Source organism: Opisthorchis viverrini (genome assembly GCF_000715545.1).
Source record: "Opisthorchis viverrini unplaced genomic scaffold opera_v5_468, whole genome shotgun sequence".
Taxonomy (NCBI): Eukaryota; Metazoa; Platyhelminthes; class Trematoda; order Opisthorchiida; family Opisthorchiidae; genus Opisthorchis; species Opisthorchis viverrini.
In genome coordinates, this window is record NW_008752132.1 from 20159 (window position 1) to 40383 (window position 20225).

Here is a 20225-nt window from a genome sequence, read left to right on the forward strand (position 1 = left end):
GTTTTTCTCTGATCCAGCCTATCTTACGGGTCTCGTGATACGAATGCCAACTAACTCGCTTTTTATTTTTACTATCCTGGATGAGTCGTCTTGGTCATCATTTTGCCTTCTAGTGCCTAGCTACTATGCCATCTACAAGGATTACGTGGGCTGAAGTACACTCAAGTCGCTCTGGCCTGATAACCAAGATCAGTCAGGTTTGAGATGTCTGTCTGTCCATGCTTCTGGTCCGCCTCTAGCGGCCTGAGCAGCCTGATAGTATCCCAGTCCTAGTGCGTCCTTTGGCTGTAATCACCAATAGATTGGCACAGTTAGCTTGACTTCTTATTTGTTTTCGAAGTACAAACTTTCATCTCACATATCTCATCATTTAGAAATTTTAGTGCTTATCCGGATTTTGTGTGTCAAACATTTTCTTCCCTTAGTAAGCATCTTAGTTTTGAAGCAGCGTCCCGGGAATCGGTAGCAGAAAGTGGAATCTAAACTGTGACGCTCTTTACCGTTTACTAGTTTTTCCTTAGGTGTTTACATATCGGATGGATGCTCATTTTCGCGGTACATCGATCGTAACAACTTCGCTGTTACATACTCCATTGAGTTTCGATCATTTCCTGTCCATCCACTTAGCAACACCATCCTTGCTAACAATCCCGTTGGAATAGACTGAATATTTGTTCTTCACTTTCAGTCGGGGAAGATATGGTTATTGATGACATACAGTTTTGTTCTGAGGTGCCTGCTGATTATTGCCCAAGCCCACTGCAGTCAAGAACACACGCCATTCAGGGAAAGCACTATCTGTGGCAGTCGGTTTGGTTGAATCCCCTAACTCCACTAATCCAGCCACTTTCCGCCACGGAGTTAAAGTAAGCAGTGTGATACCTGACCCAGTTGCTCATTTTTGTCTTGCTCAAGCATTTCCTGCTCTGTGATACAACCGTTTCAGCTGTTGTCTTAAGTTCGTGCGTGTTTAGGTCTGTGCGCGGTTGTACTAACCCAGATTTCAGGATCTGACGACCCTCATGACGTTCATCACCTAAGTATACATATAAGGGGCTATTGGATAGCTTGAGCATTCGTACTTTGCACACGTTTCGTTACCACTCAAGGAGACCTTGTCCGTGCTCAACTTCAACAATGCATTGATGATACCTCCGCCAATAGTGAAGGAACATTTTCCAACCAGCTTGTAATCTCAGTTGACCAGCCAACTAACGAATCCAGTCTAGCTGTCAATGTGCTGCAATGTCTCTAAAACCCACACGAAAGGTAGTGAATACAACCACAGGGAATCCAAGTTTTGTTAATCAAGTGCGCATGTTGGGGGCGATTAATAGCAGTTGTCAGCCCCCATCGGAGGTTTTTCTGCTATACTACGGAGGCGCATCTTTTTCAATAAGAATTGAGTGCGGGTGACTCATTATGATCGCTGTTGGACGTGTTGGTAAGGAACTTTGCTTGCGCTTCGTTTTCACTTTTTTGATATCTTGAAGTCGATTTAAGTGAGAGAAATATGCTCAGCAACCCAGCCTTCAAGCCGAAATCGTTGGCTCAAGTAGTCGGTGCCCATTTGTTATATCTGCTGATGCACCAATCTGAGGTATCTGCTGCTGACCCGCTTGCCTAGTTGCCGAAAAAAGACTCAGAAGGAAACACAACAGCTATATTCCGAACATGCGAGTACGAGAGCGTGAGTGCGAGTGCGAAAAGTACGACGGTCTCAAGCTATTTATTGGAAGGACGCTGTCTGAACTTAGTCCAATGCTGACGCACACGGTCTGGCTTTGGTACGAGGCTGTGATGTGCTGCATATTGCGGGGGCGTTGTCTGACCTTGATCAACACTGACTCTTGTTGTCTGGGTTTGATATAAGGCTGTGGCGCGCTGCGTGTTGAGGGGGTGTCTGGTCTCTCTGGTCAACATCTAGCGGAGTTAAGAGTCTCGGTAGATATCGGGCATTCAGTGGCTGCTTTCAGGAAGCTGACATTCCTGATGCCATTTTAGATACATAAAAGTGAAATTACTTTGCAGAGTAACGGGCACCGACTTCAGATATATGTCAATAGTCTGCAGTAATGTGGGCTGCGAAATCGCGTAGGATCGTCTCGCCACATTCTGTTTATCAAACTGTCCACTCTCGAATATGGCCGTGCATGAAACTGTACTGCTCTGGTTCTAAGGGTTGAACTACCCTAAATAGGATCATTTCTTTAGTGTGGCGTTGTTTGTTCTGTTTCCAGAGAATCGTTTTAGAGGGCGAATAGTGTATCATCAATCTATCAATTTTGCTTTTTGCAATCAAGATCTCACTACTAACTCGGAGGATTAACTTGCTCTCTAGACTGTTTTGTTAGCCGTCCTTTCTTTGGCTTTAGAAAGCAGTGAAATCCCGTGGCCACTAAGCAGTGCATCCTTTTTCACTACTATTTTTCTAGCTTTACCCCTGTTTTCATCTCTTTTTATCCTAGATATCGCCTCGAGGAACAAAAATCACTATATGAAGAAGAGTTCAAGTTTTTCGTTGGCAACGGTGATTCTCGTGTCACTTTTGGAGATGAAGTCAGTGTTTCCTCTCTCCTTCTCTCTCTCTTAAATACACTGACTTCTTAATCTGTTCGCTTGATAACTTGAAGCTCATTTGCTTGATTTTCGCCGGTCACAGCATACGCATGATTTTTCCCCTTTAGGCGTACCATCTGAACATCAGCGACTGTTCAGACATAACGCGTGGGCAAACTTTATCAGTGAAGTTTGATTGTATTAGTTGCTTTAATTTCGCAATTGGACTACTAGGATGGATGAACGGAAGGTCATTCTATCACAGTGCTTGAGATGAACGGTTTGTGCATGCTAACACTACCTCCTGAGTTTAAGTATGCTACAGAGATGAACTGTTTGCAATTCCGTTGGTAGCAAATTTGTTGAGCCCGAGGTTCCGGCTGTCATTCACAAATTAGCGCATGCGAATAATAGCTATTAAATGCCCTTTGTACCTTGAGTGTTCTTTCTTAGGGTTGCGGAGGACCATTCTAAAAGTTGTTGTAAAATTAGGTTGGAAGGTAAATCCACATGTGGCGATAGGCGTTCTTTCGGCGTTTATAGGATAGATCTTACGCTCTCTGGGGTTCAAAAGCGTGTTGGTAGTATAGGAGTTTACATGCTGCATCCGTTGAGTCGCCGTGTTTGCCTCTCACGTAGATGTTTGGGATTGACCATGCACAAGCTAAAAGCGATACCGAGACGAGTTCCAGACCTGCCAACTTGGCCTGGACGCCCTGCCGGTGCCCCTGTCTGGACGGCGACCTTGACGGAACACATATGGGGTTAGAGGTAATGGTTTGTTGCATTTTTTCGTCTAAGCTGTCAACAGTGAATGGCTGCTCTAGTCTTTATACTGGTAGAAAATTATGGGATATCCATGCAGCATCCCTTCACCAGTACTGTCGACAAAGAACTTGTTAGGTCGTCGGTTCTAATACGTGCCCCCACTATTAACATAACCATAATAGGTAGACGGGACAGTAGTAGACGGATATGTGGATAGATAACAGGCATCTTTGACCGTTAACGCAGGAGGTGCCTCCTTAGTTTGGCAAAATCTTTTCATTTTACCACCTAACTATCTGAACCAGTGGTTTCCATGTACGTCTTCCAACTGAACTGACCACCTTGTTTTGGCTTACTCACCCCGTCTGATAAACACACCCAACTGACCTGAATTTTCTGTTTCATTGGGATCCTTTATCCAGTTCATCACCTCGGTTTCCAATCCGGACCAGTGTGTTTTTATGCAGCCGGCAGTCTGTCCCGGACTATTTTCCCTGATCGAATCGGGTACCTTATCTCAAACCTCGTCGCTTGAGACCCTGAGTAGAAAGGATTGCATCGAGGCTACCGGACAACCAGGTGTAGAAAATCCAGCTGTTTTGAATTCTGCGAATTCTTCGTTACCATTGGCATCCGTAAGTGAATGTACGACTTCCTAATGTCACAGTGTTCTTACTGTGCAGGACTTGCAGGATTTGCTACTTCATATCAAATATAAGTATGGTCGAATCCCTAACTAAATAGGTTTACGTGCACTGATGGCTCGTCTCTTTATCCTGAGATGATTCCATTTGTCTAATTTTTACCTCTGTTCAGGGTGATACTACTGCACCTGAAACAGTGAATACGAACTTTGCGCCCAGTCAGTCAATAGATTCGGCTCAGGCTATGTCGGCCAACCTAAATCATCTAATGGATGAAGAAGCCGCTGTTCTATCCGATGAAAATGAAGACCAGAGTGGCACTTCTGAGGAGTCCGAATGGTCCCAGAATATCGATGTTGACATTGGGTGGTGGCACAGACAACATCGACGAAGACACAGGCGTAACGTGGCAACTGAAGGAGCAGCTGCGAATCCAAACCAAACTAGACGTGTCACCGTCGCCAGTCGTTCTCGTGGTAATGGATCACGACGAAGCGAAAATCGGAGGACTCGTGTTACAGGCTCTCGAATGATTCAGTCCGCTCGGAGTACAACTCGATGGCGCCGATCAAACCTATCGGTCTCCGGTCAACGCCGTCGTTCCGCTCGGCAACAAAGACTAGCCAGATGCCGAGCGCAGCAGGATAGGCGTCTGGCTCATTTGCGTGTGGAGCGAGAGAAACATTTCACCAAGCTTCGACGCTCTCAACGAACCCACGGGCAGTACTCCTTGGACAGCGCCGGTAACATTACTCATGTGTCCAGTCGCCAATCCTCCGGCCATGCAGACATCCAGGTGACCGAACAGTATCTGTTGAGCTCTCCGAACGGTTCAGAGGCAAATACATCAACGGTATTAGATACCACAATGACAGACGGCGACGTTTTAAAAGAAAGACGTGAACGTCTGAAGCGTCGACTATTGTGCAGTCTCGACTTTCTCCTGAGGGTAAGTGTTACGCACTGATTGTTGTTTCCACCAGGGCTACTGAGTATGTGTACTTGAACCTTTCACCTGATCGTTTTACTGCTAGTTATTATGGTTTATGAACATATCCCATGAGATGAAGTTTCCCTCGCAGTCCTACCAAGCAACTTGACATGTTCGGCTGATGTGAACACATGAATGTCGAACACGCTTTGGTCTACTCAAAAACTCATACTCAGTTACCGAACCTTTGCCTTATCCGATGAACGGGGAATTCATGCGGCTCGCCAGGAAGTGCACCTTCGTCACTAATGATTTATCAACATGTTGCTTCTAAGCCGCTGGTTGGTGATCATCTTACCAACCAGCGCCATTGCGTTTAACACCCAATCAACATAGGACGGAAACCTATCGTAAGGTTCCTAGAAGCCTTTCATTTTCAGTGTCCCGTCATATCGGCTATCATGTTCATTATTCGTAAAGATTCGCACATTACCTCATTGACCACTGGTATGCACACGGTGATGTGTTTCAAATTCCTGAGAGAACGTAAACATATATATGATTGTTCACTTCACGTTCCCCATGACTGAAATTAATGTGCGACCTTGTCACACCAGGTAACATGTACTGTTGGATTACGGGCTTTGAGGTGTAGCAAAGCCCCAATCACGCACTTCAGTCGATCGTTCTGACGCGATATCTGCTGGAATTTCGCATAATGTCGCGTACCTGAACTTTGTCATTCGGGATTATAATCCGATGCCACATACAACTTGTGCAAAATACCCCATACTTGACGTTGGGTTATTTTTGCTCGTTTCCAACGTAATTAAAATATGTTTCAGAGTTTAACACTGAACAGAACTCTTTGATATCACCAAAAGTAAGTCGAAAGATGGAGCTACCGAAAGGTAATCCAACATTTATGACTTAAAAATATCTGCAGCGGAAACACTGTCTCGTGGCGTTTCGAGCAAACATTTCGCTTATACTCAACTCAGTTTCCAGTATGTCCACAGAAATTTTGCTTCGCTCCTTAGCCTTGTTGGGTTGCGTGTCTTTCTCACGTCAGCGTAGTAATGGCCCAAAGGAAGTCCATGTTGCTATCGAACGATGATTGAATGATTTATTTCCGAGTTTACACAGCGGGAGTGCGATTCATATTGCTTTATGGACCAGAAGCGTGTCAGAGAAGCGCTCAGAGGACCCACGAAAGTGGACATGTTTGATTATCAGTATCTCCGAAGCATTGGTCAGATCTGATGGAAACATCGGATTAGTAATGCTGAAGTGCGCCAAATGGTCTTAGCAAGAAGGAACTCTTCCGCGATGCATGAATAACTCACGCTTCATACGTTGCGCTGGTTGGGACATGAATTCCGCGTACCAGTAGACCGTCCACCTCGCGGAGTTCTTTTCGCCCAGCCCTGTGCTGAGGGGAAGCGACCGATCGTTGGACAGTGTATGACTGGCAATGAAGTACGAAATCACTAACCAGTAAGCTGAATCGGGCGGGCAACTGTCGCCTCCCTGGATGGGGACCCCGGAACTTTAATCAGCAGTGGTTAATGACACTTGCAGAAATGGCCGAATCATGCAGTTAGTGGTGCTTGTGCATCAAAGCCATCGCCTCCAAGACTTGGCTGTTTGTGCCAACCTCTCCCATTTTCCGGTGATCGAAATTTTAGCATCTGCAACCATTAACGGTTTATACTTGATAAAGTGAATTGATTGATTCTTCTCCAACATCCCATTAACTAATGGACTGATAACTGTGGCACTGTACTGGTGGAGGTCAGTTCAGAAATCAAACGGAAAGAAAATATGGTAGTCGCCTTTACTACTTTTACAAAACGTTTGTTCATCTACTCGTTCTTTTCTGTACGTTGGCCGATTGAGAAAACAATTAGGCCAATTTTGTCATGTTGCATGTGACACTGCAATGGACCGCAGACTACGCTTACTTATATGTATACTCGTACTACGAAAGTATTTTACCGTTGGTGTGTTTGTGGGCGGGGATCGTGTTATTTTATGTTTTTTTTCGGGAGTTTGGAGTATCATTTGGAGCTACCCCAATGATTCACAATTCTAGGGAGACTTTTGACGGAATCCCAAGATTCGTAGTGAAAAACTGCATGTTTTGAGATCAAAACAGGAAGGTTGGCTGGGATGTCAGTGAATACGAAATGTCACGAACAGAGGGGCTCCTCATCCTCAAAGGTTTGTGGCCACGAGATCTCCATCCTTATACTGGTTAGGGCATCAAATAAAAGAAAGAAAGAAGGGACGAAAGAATAAAACTGGAGTTGCCAGTATCCGGAACGCAAATTGGACACAATGGAGTATCGGAAATGCTGGAGGGAATCGGAAATCTCCGCAACCGAATTACGGTCAGTTCGTTCAAGCGCCGGAAATCCACGCAAAATCTGTATTTTCCGTTCGCCTTTCTTACAAGCACAACTGGGGAATTGTACGCACTGTTGGCTTCTTCGATTATACCATTCTTCAACATTTCCTGAATCTGTCTATGGACCTCCTCCCGTAGATGGATCGGCAACGGACGGGGGCCATAGGGTCGAAAGCGTTCTGATGACAGAGGAATTTCGTGTTCAATCCGCGGGCAGAAGCCAAACGGATCCTCATCGCCCGTGAACAGTTCGGAATATTCCTCAACCACGGCCCGTATTGATGATACATTACAAGACGGAAGTTTTCGGACACACAGCTCATTCACGGTAGCGCCTGGGTAACCTTCAAGCTTGATTGCGCCATACCTTGTGACCAGCCTTCCCTGCTTTAGGTCAATCACGGAATCTGTGCCCTTGAGAAAATCAGCTCCCAATATTGTCTGTTCTACCTCTGGGCTGATCAGGAACGCGTGATGCACGGACTTGTTGCCCAGGCGTATCGAGTGCGTTGACAGTCCGTCAATCTTTAATCGATATCCGCCAACAGCTATCACGGCTAGCGCGCACGGTCTGTATTCAGCTTGGTTCCCTCTTTGCCTCAGCGATACGCCTGCTCCGGTATCAATCAAACATAGCTCCCTTTTCCTGTCTACCTCGACAATGGCTTGTATGGTAGCTTGTGTCAGTGCGCTAATCGCGACCCACCCCGGAAAAGAGGAGTACTCTAAAGTTTTATTGTGTACACGTGATCGGCTACGGGGACACTGATTCTTCCAATGGCCAGGCTTGCCACACACGTAGCATCGGCTGGTTCGAGCGTGCCTCCGCGATTCCGTCTTCACGGCTGCCAGCTGTTCGGTGATTTGGTCCACCCTGCTCTGCAGTTCCTCCACTGATGCAGCGTCTTTGTTCTCCTGCGACTGCAACGTGGCCAGTGGTTCCTGGGGCAGCTCCCGGGACAGACGCACCACCTCCTCCACACTCAACTGGCCAGTTGCTTGTGCCAACCGCAACTGGGCAGCAAGCGCGGGTTGCACACATTCAACGAACTGGTCCAACAGCAACTGGTGTCGCGACACTCCGTCCAGTCCCGGCAAGGCGCGATCCAACGACTGCTGCAGGCTGGCGAAGAACACACGAAGCGTGAGAACCCGGATATCCAGTTACCTTTACTAGCTGTGATGATGAAGCTAGTCGGTAGAAGTTGAATGTCCTGATCAAATATATGTCATCATGGCCGTTAGCTTTCCCTGGTCTTCTGTATTGTGTTCGTCTACCATTGCCTGTCAACTCAGTACCTATGGCTTCAATTGCGCTATTGTATTCGGCAGTGTTTTAAACACTTTCATGGGAATTAGGACAATGCACGCTTCATTCTTGTGGAAGTGGATGGTTTAGCTTACTTTGTTTCTAGTTGGCGTGGTGTTCAATTTTGATTTACTCTTAAATGGCTAAGTGGTTTCAGGTGGTACGAATAGAAAGTGCCCAGTTACGGTCGACAGCAGCATATGATGGATTTGGTTTAGTGTGTTTGGAGGTTTGGGACATTCAATTGTCCTACGTGGCAAGGCCCCACAAGGCCTTCGGCGAAAGGTTCAAATAAATTGAACGGATAAATGTTTTCAATTTCTGGAGTACTATGCACCTCAACTTTTTATGAACAATAACGATGCAGAATGTGTATTTTTATGGTGGACTGTAAAGACCTACAATAGCCGTTATATTTTCCAAAGACAACACGGCTATGTACATAACTAATGTATTAGGTGGTTTTTTAGCTTTGCACTTTATAGACGTCGTAATGAAGGCCGGCTGCTACCAGATAGCATGAACTTCCAAAATTAAAGTGTCACCCACACCAAGCTAGGTTCAGCACAAGTTCCGTTTGATCGTTTTGACCCAGGTGTCATATCTTCATCTAAGGGACAGTGTTACCGATTGGACACAGCGTAAGACATTTAAGCCATCGGTGTTACACTCTAGCTGTGCTACGTGGCCGTCCAGTGATCCTCCGCATCAACTGAGCTCGGACATTCGAAAACGCTGCCAAGATCTACCGTTAAAATGAACTGACGCGTTTTCGGTGCCGTAATTTAACTCTTGCCATATCTCAGGTTGTCTTTCCTAATCACTCAGACATTTGTAACCACTGCTTCACCTACCTTGAGACCTCAACACTTACATAACTCTTTTATATCGGTTTCGCTTGTTTCCACATGCTGACAACTTACCATCGGCTTATGTTTCCGTCCTCGCTTGAGCTGATCTTCATCCCACTGGACCGAACAGTTCGACAGCACACTGTGGTGGAGTGGGCCCGCTAGTCCAGTTCACCGACATGGCTATTCGGACTTTATGTTCCTGACCACTGCGAAACGTTTTTAGGAGGTGTAGGGCACAAGGCTGTAACGATGGATAATGTTGGCATCTCACTTCAGTTCCACACCGTATTGATGTGTTGTCGTGTGATGTTATGACCTTAACTGGACCAATTCAATTAGGTTCGTATGACCAGCAGAAAACCTATAACGATCTTGTTTTGAACGACCAATCAAAGCTTTCTTTGAGTTTTCTTTGGTAGACTCCAGCGCCTTTTGTTTGAAAGTACATGTTATGTGAAGTGGAAAGATTGTAACAGGACTTGAGTGCAATGAATACTTTAGCTACACAGCCAAGTAATTTTTTGTGTCCTCACACAGATGTTCACTCTATTTGTGTGTGCAAACCTGTAGTCGACAGTCTATATGTACTATGTAAAGTGTACACCAAAAACCATATTATGCCATCTGCCAGTCCAGTTTGCCCCTTCATGAATGAATCATCTGTCAACTTGACTAAACATAACTTTGAACGTAATATCCACTTTGACAACCGCAGGCAGTATGTTCTCTTCCACCCCAGTTTTGGTGGCTTAGCAACGTACAGTCGACGGTGGTTCTGCTAATTCCAGTCGTCCCGGTCGAGGACGGGAGTCAACAGTCCCGTCTGATCAGCTCAACAGCGTGGCTACATATCCTTGGACAGTTTACACGGGCGACCAGCAGGTTATTTTCTATGGCTTTTACGCCTGACACTGCAGGTGGCTTAGTCTTTTTACCATAGGACCTTAACACTGAAGGTACCGGAAAATCTACTACCCTATGTTGTGGGATGTAGGTAGCTCGGGTGCGCTGTTTGGTTGTTGGTCTGTTCGCCGAGCTTGGCAGTTGGATTGCAAACTTTTCATCACCAATCGAGGTGACATCGTCAGTGCAGGTGCACTGACAGATTGAGATATTTATCTGCCGAATATGTCATAGTGTGCAAACCTATATTGTCCCGAATACGGGCATGTGACTGAACCACAGGAAACCCTTACTGGCTTTGAAGGCCAATCCTAGGAAGCCCTGTTCAGATTCGATTCTCCAACTGCTACTCTCAGTGCAAGGTAACGTGACATTATATATANCACTTTGTGAAGGTTTACTGAGCAACCGCTAAACGAATAAGGCTGCACTGCTGTATGCAAAAAGAAATCCATCTAAACCTGTATTACACATGTGAACCATGATTTTTCAAGGAAGGTTGGAAAGAAGTAATGTCAGAGTGGGTCGACGGTATGATAGGGATGTGTTTGTTGGTGTTGTTAGGAGACGTGGGAATTTTAATAGAGGTTTCATGTTTTCAGTGGAACCAATCTATGCTGCAAAGCCGAGAAGTACTGTACAGCCTTTTGCTTTTGTTGGGAGTCATCAGTAGTGCGCATCTCCCAAAACCTAGGGAGTTTCGAAGCCGTGACTTTGTGTATTGGAAATTGCGAATCCCCTCCGACTATCATCGATCATAGCTAAGAGAAAGAATATTCTAAAAAATGGGTGATACTTTCATCTGAGAAGTTGTCATCCGAGGAGGCAATCAATACGTGATCACGTTATGTGGTTTCCGTGATTGAAGGATGAGTGACGCTATGTCCAGTCTAATTGATAGCCAACCACAATACTGATCAGGCGCACATTGCTGAACGGTGAAGTATTCAACCAATGACCGGAAGATTGTGGTTTGAATGAATTCTCTGTTAAAATGACAAATATCAAATCACCCTCAAGCAGCAAAATTGCCAAACGCATCGACTAATTGATAGTCATTAATTTGGTTGAGGCATAAAACATAGTATATTAAAGAAACTACAATGGGCAGGAAATGAAAGTGATTGGTTTCTCATGGAGCTTTGGACTGACAGAGGTCAACCAAGGTCTTGAAAGTTGGAGTTTAGTAAATATGCAGCAAAAGGGAATGAAACGAGTACTTCTGTGGGTGAATGACAAAGAGAATAGTTCTATTTCACGACGGGGCGGCGAGTGAAATGTGATACGAATGGCTGAAGGAGCACTGATAGGTTAGGCGATCGGACGACTGCAACTGGGACGTAAGGAGTGACTTACACGGATCCTTTTTCATGGCGGTGGCGATAAGGTGACTAATATGCAGGAAGAGTTGCTCCCCTGCGATAACAGAAGGGTTGGAGTTCACCGGTCAGAGAATGGAAGGCAGTGCGGTGCATAGCTTTCTCTTGAACGATACAGAAAGGTCACAGAGACGGAGATGATAAGTTAGGAGATAAACAACATACGTGGGAACGAAACGGGAGCGGAATTTTCCGGAGACTTGGGTTGCAAACAATTTCACCCGGTTCGGACCAGCCGAGGTTAGCTGAGAAGCGTTGACCATAGAGTGTGCATTTTGTTGATTGGGAGACAGGATTAGAGTCAGTAAGCAGGTCGACCATCGAGTGATTTCTGCCCCCGTTCACCAGATAAGCACGCAGTGCATAGATTGACATTTGGGGAGCCAGGTCTTCTTATCAGTAGTGTCGGAAACCTTCGATTTAGCCAGGGAAGCTTGTATATGTGGTACTTGCGTCAACAAACCAGCAGTAGTGCACTAGTAGATTGACCCATTTTCGTTTTTTTGTTCAGGGACTTTATCGAGACACCCGAGTTTTTGTCCATATTTATCTTTTATAATTTGTGCAACATAGAGATGAAAAAATGGATCATTTAAGGAGCTATGCTTGAACTGGGGTGTACATGTGGAGGAGGAAACACAAACAAGATGAGCTGTGGTTATATCACATTCCGGTTCTACGACACCAAACAAGGTAAGAATGACACCATCCGAATCAAGAGGCGTCTGGGAGAAATGACGTGTTGGACAAAGCTAGCTGAAATGACAGGTAATGTGAAGTAGTAGCTAGGTGCCACTGAGTAGACTGGGATAGAATTTAAAGGAGTAATCTGAGAGCGTGTGGCAAATAGTTGAGCGGATATTTCGACTGTTTCTTAGATTAGGAAGTGAGTCTGGTAGGACTTCAAATGAAATTTCATATTTTAATTTAAGTCGGTTTGTGCTGATAACCTTAGAATTACTGTCCAGCTATCTCATTCTTGCTGAGAATCGTTACCAGTTCACGTGTCGAGAATCTCTTGAGGCACTGAAACCCCGAACATTGTACCATTCAGCTGCAAATGGTTGCTAAGGTTTGCTATCAACCTAAACTTAGACGAAACAACGCCACTCATCCCTCAATCATCTGGTTCTCTTGATTGGCGTTTTGAGATGGAAGGCATGTGCACTGGCACAGGGGATTTTTTCCTCCTGAATTAATTACTCACAGTTTGTGGGTAGCGAGGAGATTTTAAAGTTTCACTTGACTTTTCTTTCAAGCATACTCAGTCTGTGCTGAATGGTCGCGAAGCGCTATGCAGGTGTCTCATCTTTGTTGGGAATAACCGGTTTTCTAGTTTGACCGTGTCGTACTAGGTCTCATAGTTTGATCAAAGAGTATAATGAGATACCTGTCCAAAACTTATTACAAATTTGTAACTTACCCGGTTCAGTTAGAACGTGTTTTATGGTATTCGGGAAAATAATGTGTAAAAACCGGGAGAACCGTATTATGAATGGGAGAAACAGATACGGTAATATGGGAGGTTACTACCAAAATGGTTGGCTGCACACATCCATGGAGCAGATAAGCTAGAAAGTGACAAATGCTTAATTGCTAAGTATGATGTGATGTCAGTTTTCATTCTTATTCTATATCCTACATAACTGCAGTCGGTTGACTCCTCGGTAAGATTCTGCGTTTTCGCTGTCATCGCACTATCCCATCCGCCATTATTTCTTGATGTCCTGGCAGGTTCTCATGATCATTTTGACGAACACTCATCAGTATCATCGTTTCCTTTAGTTTATATAGCCACATTATTGGTTCATCGTGTGATTGGGCATCATGCATTTGAAAAACACATCTGACACTATGCTCTCCGGCATTTTCCCCATTCCCATGGTGTCTCATCTGTATATTTTTCACGCTGTCCAGTCACTTGTTGCTTTTTGACCGCCAATATTTCTTGTGTCTTATAAAGCATGGCCCCACAATTTACGGTCAACCATTATGAGGAAATCCTCTTGGAGTTCAACGTATTTAGTTGGTTTCTCAGAGGTTGTTCAAGCCGTTCTATCTTTTCCATTGAAAATGCTACTACTAATTTTGGTAGGTTTCTTCGGACAATTTCTCTAAAAGAGTGCAGGTGTATTTTGGTAGGCTTGTCATCCATGAAGTACAAACCTGCTGAAGTGGCTGTTCAGTTGGGCGTATAGTGGCAAAGGTTAAGTGGTCAGATATTTCTGTGGAACCATGAAATCGAGTTCACTATTTATGACACCTTTTTTATCTCTTAGTAATTCTAAACTGATTTGCCTCCAGCAAGACACTAAATGACGGCCCTCACAACCCGATTACCTTCAAAATACCACTTGATGTTCTTATATTATGGTACGGCCCTAATCTAGGGTTACCAAATGTATTATAATTTAATAGGCTGAACGCATCTCCAAGCAAACTGAGTACTGTAAGCTCAGTGGATGGTAGTTGGTAGCACTCCGGAGCACACATACTCTCTGGTTGAATTCGGCAACAAGCATCTTTTGCTAAAACCTTGCTTTCCTTATCTGTCGATGTATGTTTTGCCTCCGAAACCCCACTTTGGTCGTGCACCTTAAGCTATTTAGGACGAGCTCAGATGTTTCACATTTCACCCTTTGGGTATCCGGTAATCCTGACGCAAAGGATCGTGGTACCTACGATGTGAGATTGCACTCATCCCCAAGGCTGAAAGCGTCTTACTGGACTTGATCCAAGTAAACAGTCGTTTTTGCGCTGTGTAGTTGTCGATGCGATTTCTTTTTGTCATGTCAGCACACGCTCCTACAAACTACAGTTCTGAGGCTGAGAAGGATGGGTCTTATCAAGAACTGTCACGAATGATCCGGTCAGCAAGACGAACGCATATAGTAATCCTGTCGGGTGATATAAATGCCCAAGTTGGACGAAGAAGCCAACTCAGCTTAAATGTAACAGCTTTCTGAATCATGATAAAACCGACTAGTGCACCAGCCCTAAATATAATAGTCTTCTACCTCATACTGACTACTACGTGCGACTACAAAAATGACATTACGGCAGATTCTTCTTACTAGTGGAGATTTTGATGTGAGCGGCTCAGCTAATCATATCTGGTGACACTCAAGTCCGAAATGTTACAGGCTCGTTTATACGAGTGTGAAGGTTAATTTCAGGCCTTTTTAAATATAATTACTGCGAACGGATTGTTTAGCCTCGTTTTTGACTCTGTTAACCTTGGTACATTAGTAGATAATTGTTGCGATATATGACAATCAAAGTTTGTTAACGTCCTGAGAACTCTGTTGGATGAAATAACAGAAAAAGAGTACACATGGATTAAACTCAGATGGTCTTAACATCATTTCAGGTGTCAGAGAAGGCTTTGTTCTTGCATCAGCCTTCCTCATTCTTTCTGGCGCCGATTTTGGACGTAATTTCGGTGAAAACGATGCTAGTGTGCAGTTCTAACGTCGCTTTGGTGGAAGTCTTGTTGCAGACTCTGGTCCACCAGAGTGGTGTCAGCATTATTGCGTTCGTGATTGATTATGATTTTCTCATGTAGTAATAGTGAACTGCGGTGCCCAACTAAGAGATAATCAATCCCCTCTGTAAGTTTTCACCCATGCATCGTGGTGAACTGGTCAGGCCCCCCGGGTGACCACTGGGGCAGCTTTCATCGGATACTGTGGAAGCCTCTGATACGTCAGTGGTGCACTGTCTGTTGATTTGGCCGTTGACCGTGATCCAACGTGACCAACGGTAATTTAGCTTTTGCAAAATCTGACGAATGAGTGTGCAAAAACGGAAGCTTGTGGTCCATCACTATCCTACGTGTGTGCAAATCAGTCTTTCGTTTGTCGTTTTATGGCACTGCAACAATGACCGTGCACTGGCACAGTGCGACAGCTCTATCGCTTTCATGTGTGGTGCCTGAGACGAGTGCTGTGTTAGGTTGACTGAGTGTCAGGTACACCGGTTCTTCGATAGAAACGTTATGATAGTCATATACGGCCGTCTACAATTGTCAGGGCCTACTTACCTCAGAGAGTAAAGCACGATCCCGGAGCAGCCACTGCGTAGAGAAACATATAACAAAAAAATAAATTCTCGTGATACATGCGCACCGTGGTTGAAAGTTATCTGCATCGGCCTCGTGGGCAGCCACTGGTAGAGAAACATAACAAAAAAATGAATTCTCGTGATACATGCGCACCGTGGTTGAAAGTTATCTGCATCGGCCTCGTGGAATGGGATGCTGACATAAAACAGGACATCGTGGAGGGAGACGATGTGAGTGCGTGTCTCCACCGTTTCAGCGGTTGGTAACTTCGAAGCAGAGCGCCGAACCGTGCGAGTCGTAAGGGTACTGTCGCACCTGGCGACTGTAATAGTGATTGTGCAGTTCCTGTTAGGTTTATTGGCGCCGAATCAAAATAAATTAGTCAAGTGACAGATAATTTTTTCAGACTCTCCTTAAGGTCGTGAGATTATCAGATGACCACGACTTCGTATATAATGGAACAAAATCATGGCGAATCTAGCAGCTGGCACAAAACCACGATGAGGGTGTATCCGTTTGTGTGAGCATGTAGGGTCTAGAAATAAAGTCTCCTAAATGTTTACTAGTGGCACAGATCATCATTCTTGATTGTCGGTAGTATCACAGCAGTCAGAGTTCACGCTTGACTACTTTTCAGTCGGATCCATACTGGTTGTAGCCTTGATGGCTCGGTGCATACCCCATGTCGGTAGCTTTTTACGGGCCATGAAAATTCAGCGCACTCTCTGATGCACTAGTTTCTCACAATGATCACCCCAACTACGCATAAAGTGATGTAGACCAGTTGTTCCAGTCTTTCCTCCTTTGCTCTGTCTTTATATGTTGCCATCTTATGGGTCTTAGGCTGTTCAGTATTAACAGTCCATTTCTATGAGTTTCCCATCTGATTTCAACCGTCTGTTGTATAGCTTTAGCTTCTGTCCGATGACTTACTTTGTCCCTTTATTTTCTAAATACCACTGCTGACTACGCCCTTAATATTTCTTGTCGACAATTCATGCACTGGTGGAATCCTAATACCTTCATTTATGAAATATAGAAAACTGTATTTGGTGTTTTGCGACGCCCTTCAACAATCGATGTGCTTGACACAGGAAATATCGCGCATAACGATGTTTCCGCCTTTGTACTTCTTTGAGCCTTTACAAAATATGTAGTATTTGTGTGCTTCGATTATATATATTACTCGACAACACATTCAGCCAACCAAGCAGGTTTGGGCTATGATTCAGCTAAGTTGAGCGAATTGTTTGCATGTCGAACGTCGTATACCTTCTTAGACAACATCTGGTTTCAGACGTATAAAGGTTTCATGAGTGTCTACTTTCACTATTGTTTTCCATTACTTTTTGTTGTACTCCTCCTTGTTGTATGCTTTTGACCCGAGTACTGTTTTTTGGCTCGTTAAGTGGAAACGCATGATTCGATTTGCATCATTGGTGTAAACAGTACCCGGTAGTGTGAACAGGTGTGCATCATATTACCCGACTGCTTTTTATCCTCACATACACACATTCGTTTTCGATTTGTCATTGTGTGCTATATGTGTGTCTTCTAATAATTGTTTAATATGTCTCATGGCAGACCGCAAACCGGGTTCCTTTGGCGTTCTGCCCCCCTGGTGGTTACACTGGCCCCGACTGTGAGGGACTGACCTATCCATCAGAAAACCTCCCAGGAGTTGTGGGGGAAAGGTCCTGGTCAGGACCGCATTTCGATTGGCTATCCACTTACCATCCTATACCGAGTCCGTATGTTCCACAAATTGGAGACAGAATCATCTATGTTAGACGTGGGCACCAAGAATATATACGTCAGGCTTGGCAAACTGGTCAGCTTCCACAACCGGATAGCCTACATTGTGTTTCTTCAACTGTTCGAGGTAAAAGTGAGACAGTGAGTTCTTCAAGTACCTACTCGCCAGAACTTCCCTGGGACATCTGGCCTCATATTCTGGTAAGAACGGGTCGCTGTATTGTCTTCCTGTATACTTGTTTCGTCTGATCATTTGAGTCCTTTTCTAAACTTTGGGATTCAATTCACAGAAGCCTTCCTTTTGAACTGATTCCTTAACGGAACCGTTCATTTCCTCTGGGTGCTGAACGTTTGAGGTGAATAGACTGCTTGATCTTTCTTTTCTTCGTCGTATTATGAGAGGCCTAGGTTTGCTATTCGATTTCTAACCAAATTTAAGCCTTCAGGTCATATCTAATTTATCCTTCACACTAGTCATCAGCCAATCACCATGGATTATGTATGGTTTTCCAACCGGACGCCGCCACAGTCTGTTCATCCGGTGTTTTTCCTCCACTGGACAATTATTTTAATTCAGCTTCTAGTGGTCTTAGGTACAATTATTTGATGCTTGTGTAGGGTATCTGTCATACCGTTTTCCGCCATCTATTCAGCATCAGTTTAGGCAGTTAGTTTAGCGTGATAGACTTCTGTCAAGTCCAGTGATTCTAATTTTTCAGGACTACGTTTGTGGTGAAGTTCAGTCGATTTCCTACACGGTTGTACGCATTACAACCAATTCTGAGTGTCATCCCAACCGTCATCATGGCAAACGTCATAAGTCACCTGGCTGGCGTAAACAACAGCGTGCGCGTGGAGCCACGCACATTCGGGCGTCAGATAAACACGCTCAGTCACATTCTTCGAGTTGTAGCCGCAATTCGGATACCTCGGAAACGAAATCTGACGAGAGTTTTATACGCCTGGTGACGTTACATGTCAAACTAGAATCGGAACAACCGTATGCTTACCTCGGTTCTGCCGGTTCGTCACGCTATTCCGGCACACAGCAACCCGAGTGTCTGAGTATCACTTACCATGATGTGGACGGCATATTGGAATTTGTTGTCTTACGACACCTGTTCGACAGGGCGATGCAGCATCATTGGTGTGAGGGTATGTTTCTCCGATCCATAATATGTCGATTTTGCGAGTTTCGCATATGCGTTCAGCAACTCATATTTAACAAGTTATTTTGCTGACAATACGGAACGATGGGGGGTAGCTTCCCCACTCATTTTTCCAGTCTTTATGACAAATTAGATTCCCATGACTCTCCGTTGTGCAAGTCTACACAACTTTCATGCTATAAAATAATAAAATAAAAAAGCCGCTCAGCTGTATCACCCATTTGACACAGCTATCACGCTACCCAAAGGAGCATGAGGGCTGAGATTATACTGCCCACGTTCTTCCTTCGGGTGGCATGGAAGCTAGGCACCGGAAAGATGTTACAGCTGAACGATTATTTTTAGTAGCTCGACTTAGAGTTCTGACTTTCGCAATCTAAAGGACTTTCCTTCCGGGTGGCATGAAGCTAGGCACCGGAAAGATGTTACAGCTGAACGATTATTTTTAGTAGCTCGACTTAGAGTTCTGACTTTCGCAATCTAAAGGACTTGAACTCTTTTCCAGCCGAGTGGTCCCCATTCACAACTGGGTTTTACTTCAAGTTGTGATATTGAACACTGCAAAAATTATTGGTACGAACCAATAATATGGTTCCATTTGTGAACTCTTATGAAGACATGGGACATTGTACATGAGCGTGTAATTACGACCATTTTTCCTTGCTGCTGTAAATTTACCATATTCCTTGCCGATACCTCCGCCTACCTTTCATATAGGACTTTTCCGTTTTCTCTTAGGTGACCGCTTCGTTTGTCCGGTAGGCACGGCATGGTGGCGCGGACGTATCATAGGTCGCGTGCCTGAAGAACGAATTCAATCTGTCACAGAGCCTACGCCGTGCTGTAGTAAAACCAAACTAAATCAACCGAATCCGTGGTTGTCATTGCTTGTCCGATGGATGCAGCCTTCTGAAACCGGTCTGGAGCCGTTTACTGCGTCACCGATGTTGAGTGAACCCGAATCGACAACGTCGGTCGCTGTTGACCGATTGAGTCCTTGGGACTGTTACCCATGGGATCTAATCAATCACCCTACCAGTGTCCGTACGTTCTTCTGCCTTGCCAGCAGGCTATTGCTTGTTTTCGCTAAACTGAGCCTTTGAGTACTTTTCAAACTGTTCTAGTGGCGACGCAAATCGTAGTTTCGTAGATTCATCTGTCATGCTTGGCAGTATTATCAGTCAAAGGCTACTTATACTTCATTGCAGAAAAGCCGAGTGATGCTAGTGACTCAATTCGTCTCAGATCGGTGCTGCTTCAAGGAAACATGTCAGTAAGCAACCGTGAAGCTGGAGCGAGTTCAGGTGCATAATAAGACGGTCGTTGCAGATCCTGATACAGCCAGAAACTCCCTAGTTTGAGGAATCCAAATTCGCCATACGTTCGATATTTTCTTGACTTCCTCGGGTAAGGGGATATCCATCCACAACTAGTGGCTGGACTACAGATCTGCACTGCCTTCGATTGATCTCATTAGGACT

General features: G+C 44.8%; 1 protein-coding gene across 1 annotated transcript in view; it reads left to right on the top strand.

Annotated features, from left to right (window-relative positions):
- The window catches only part of T265_11281 (hypothetical protein), a gene marked incomplete at both ends in the record, with an annotated part of 46720 nt that overhangs the window by 16058 nt on the left and 10437 nt on the right, over positions 1 to 20225 (top strand). The window contains 7 exons of the mRNA XM_009177897.1: positions 689 to 866; positions 2469 to 2559; positions 3750 to 3962; positions 4144 to 4920; positions 17405 to 17776; positions 18295 to 18730; positions 19483 to 19788. Coding sequence (XP_009176161.1) covers positions 689 to 866; positions 2469 to 2559; positions 3750 to 3962; positions 4144 to 4920; positions 17405 to 17776; positions 18295 to 18730; positions 19483 to 19788 — 2373 coding nt within the window. The remainder of the gene's footprint in view (positions 1 to 688; positions 867 to 2468; positions 2560 to 3749; positions 3963 to 4143; positions 4921 to 17404; positions 17777 to 18294; positions 18731 to 19482; positions 19789 to 20225) is intronic.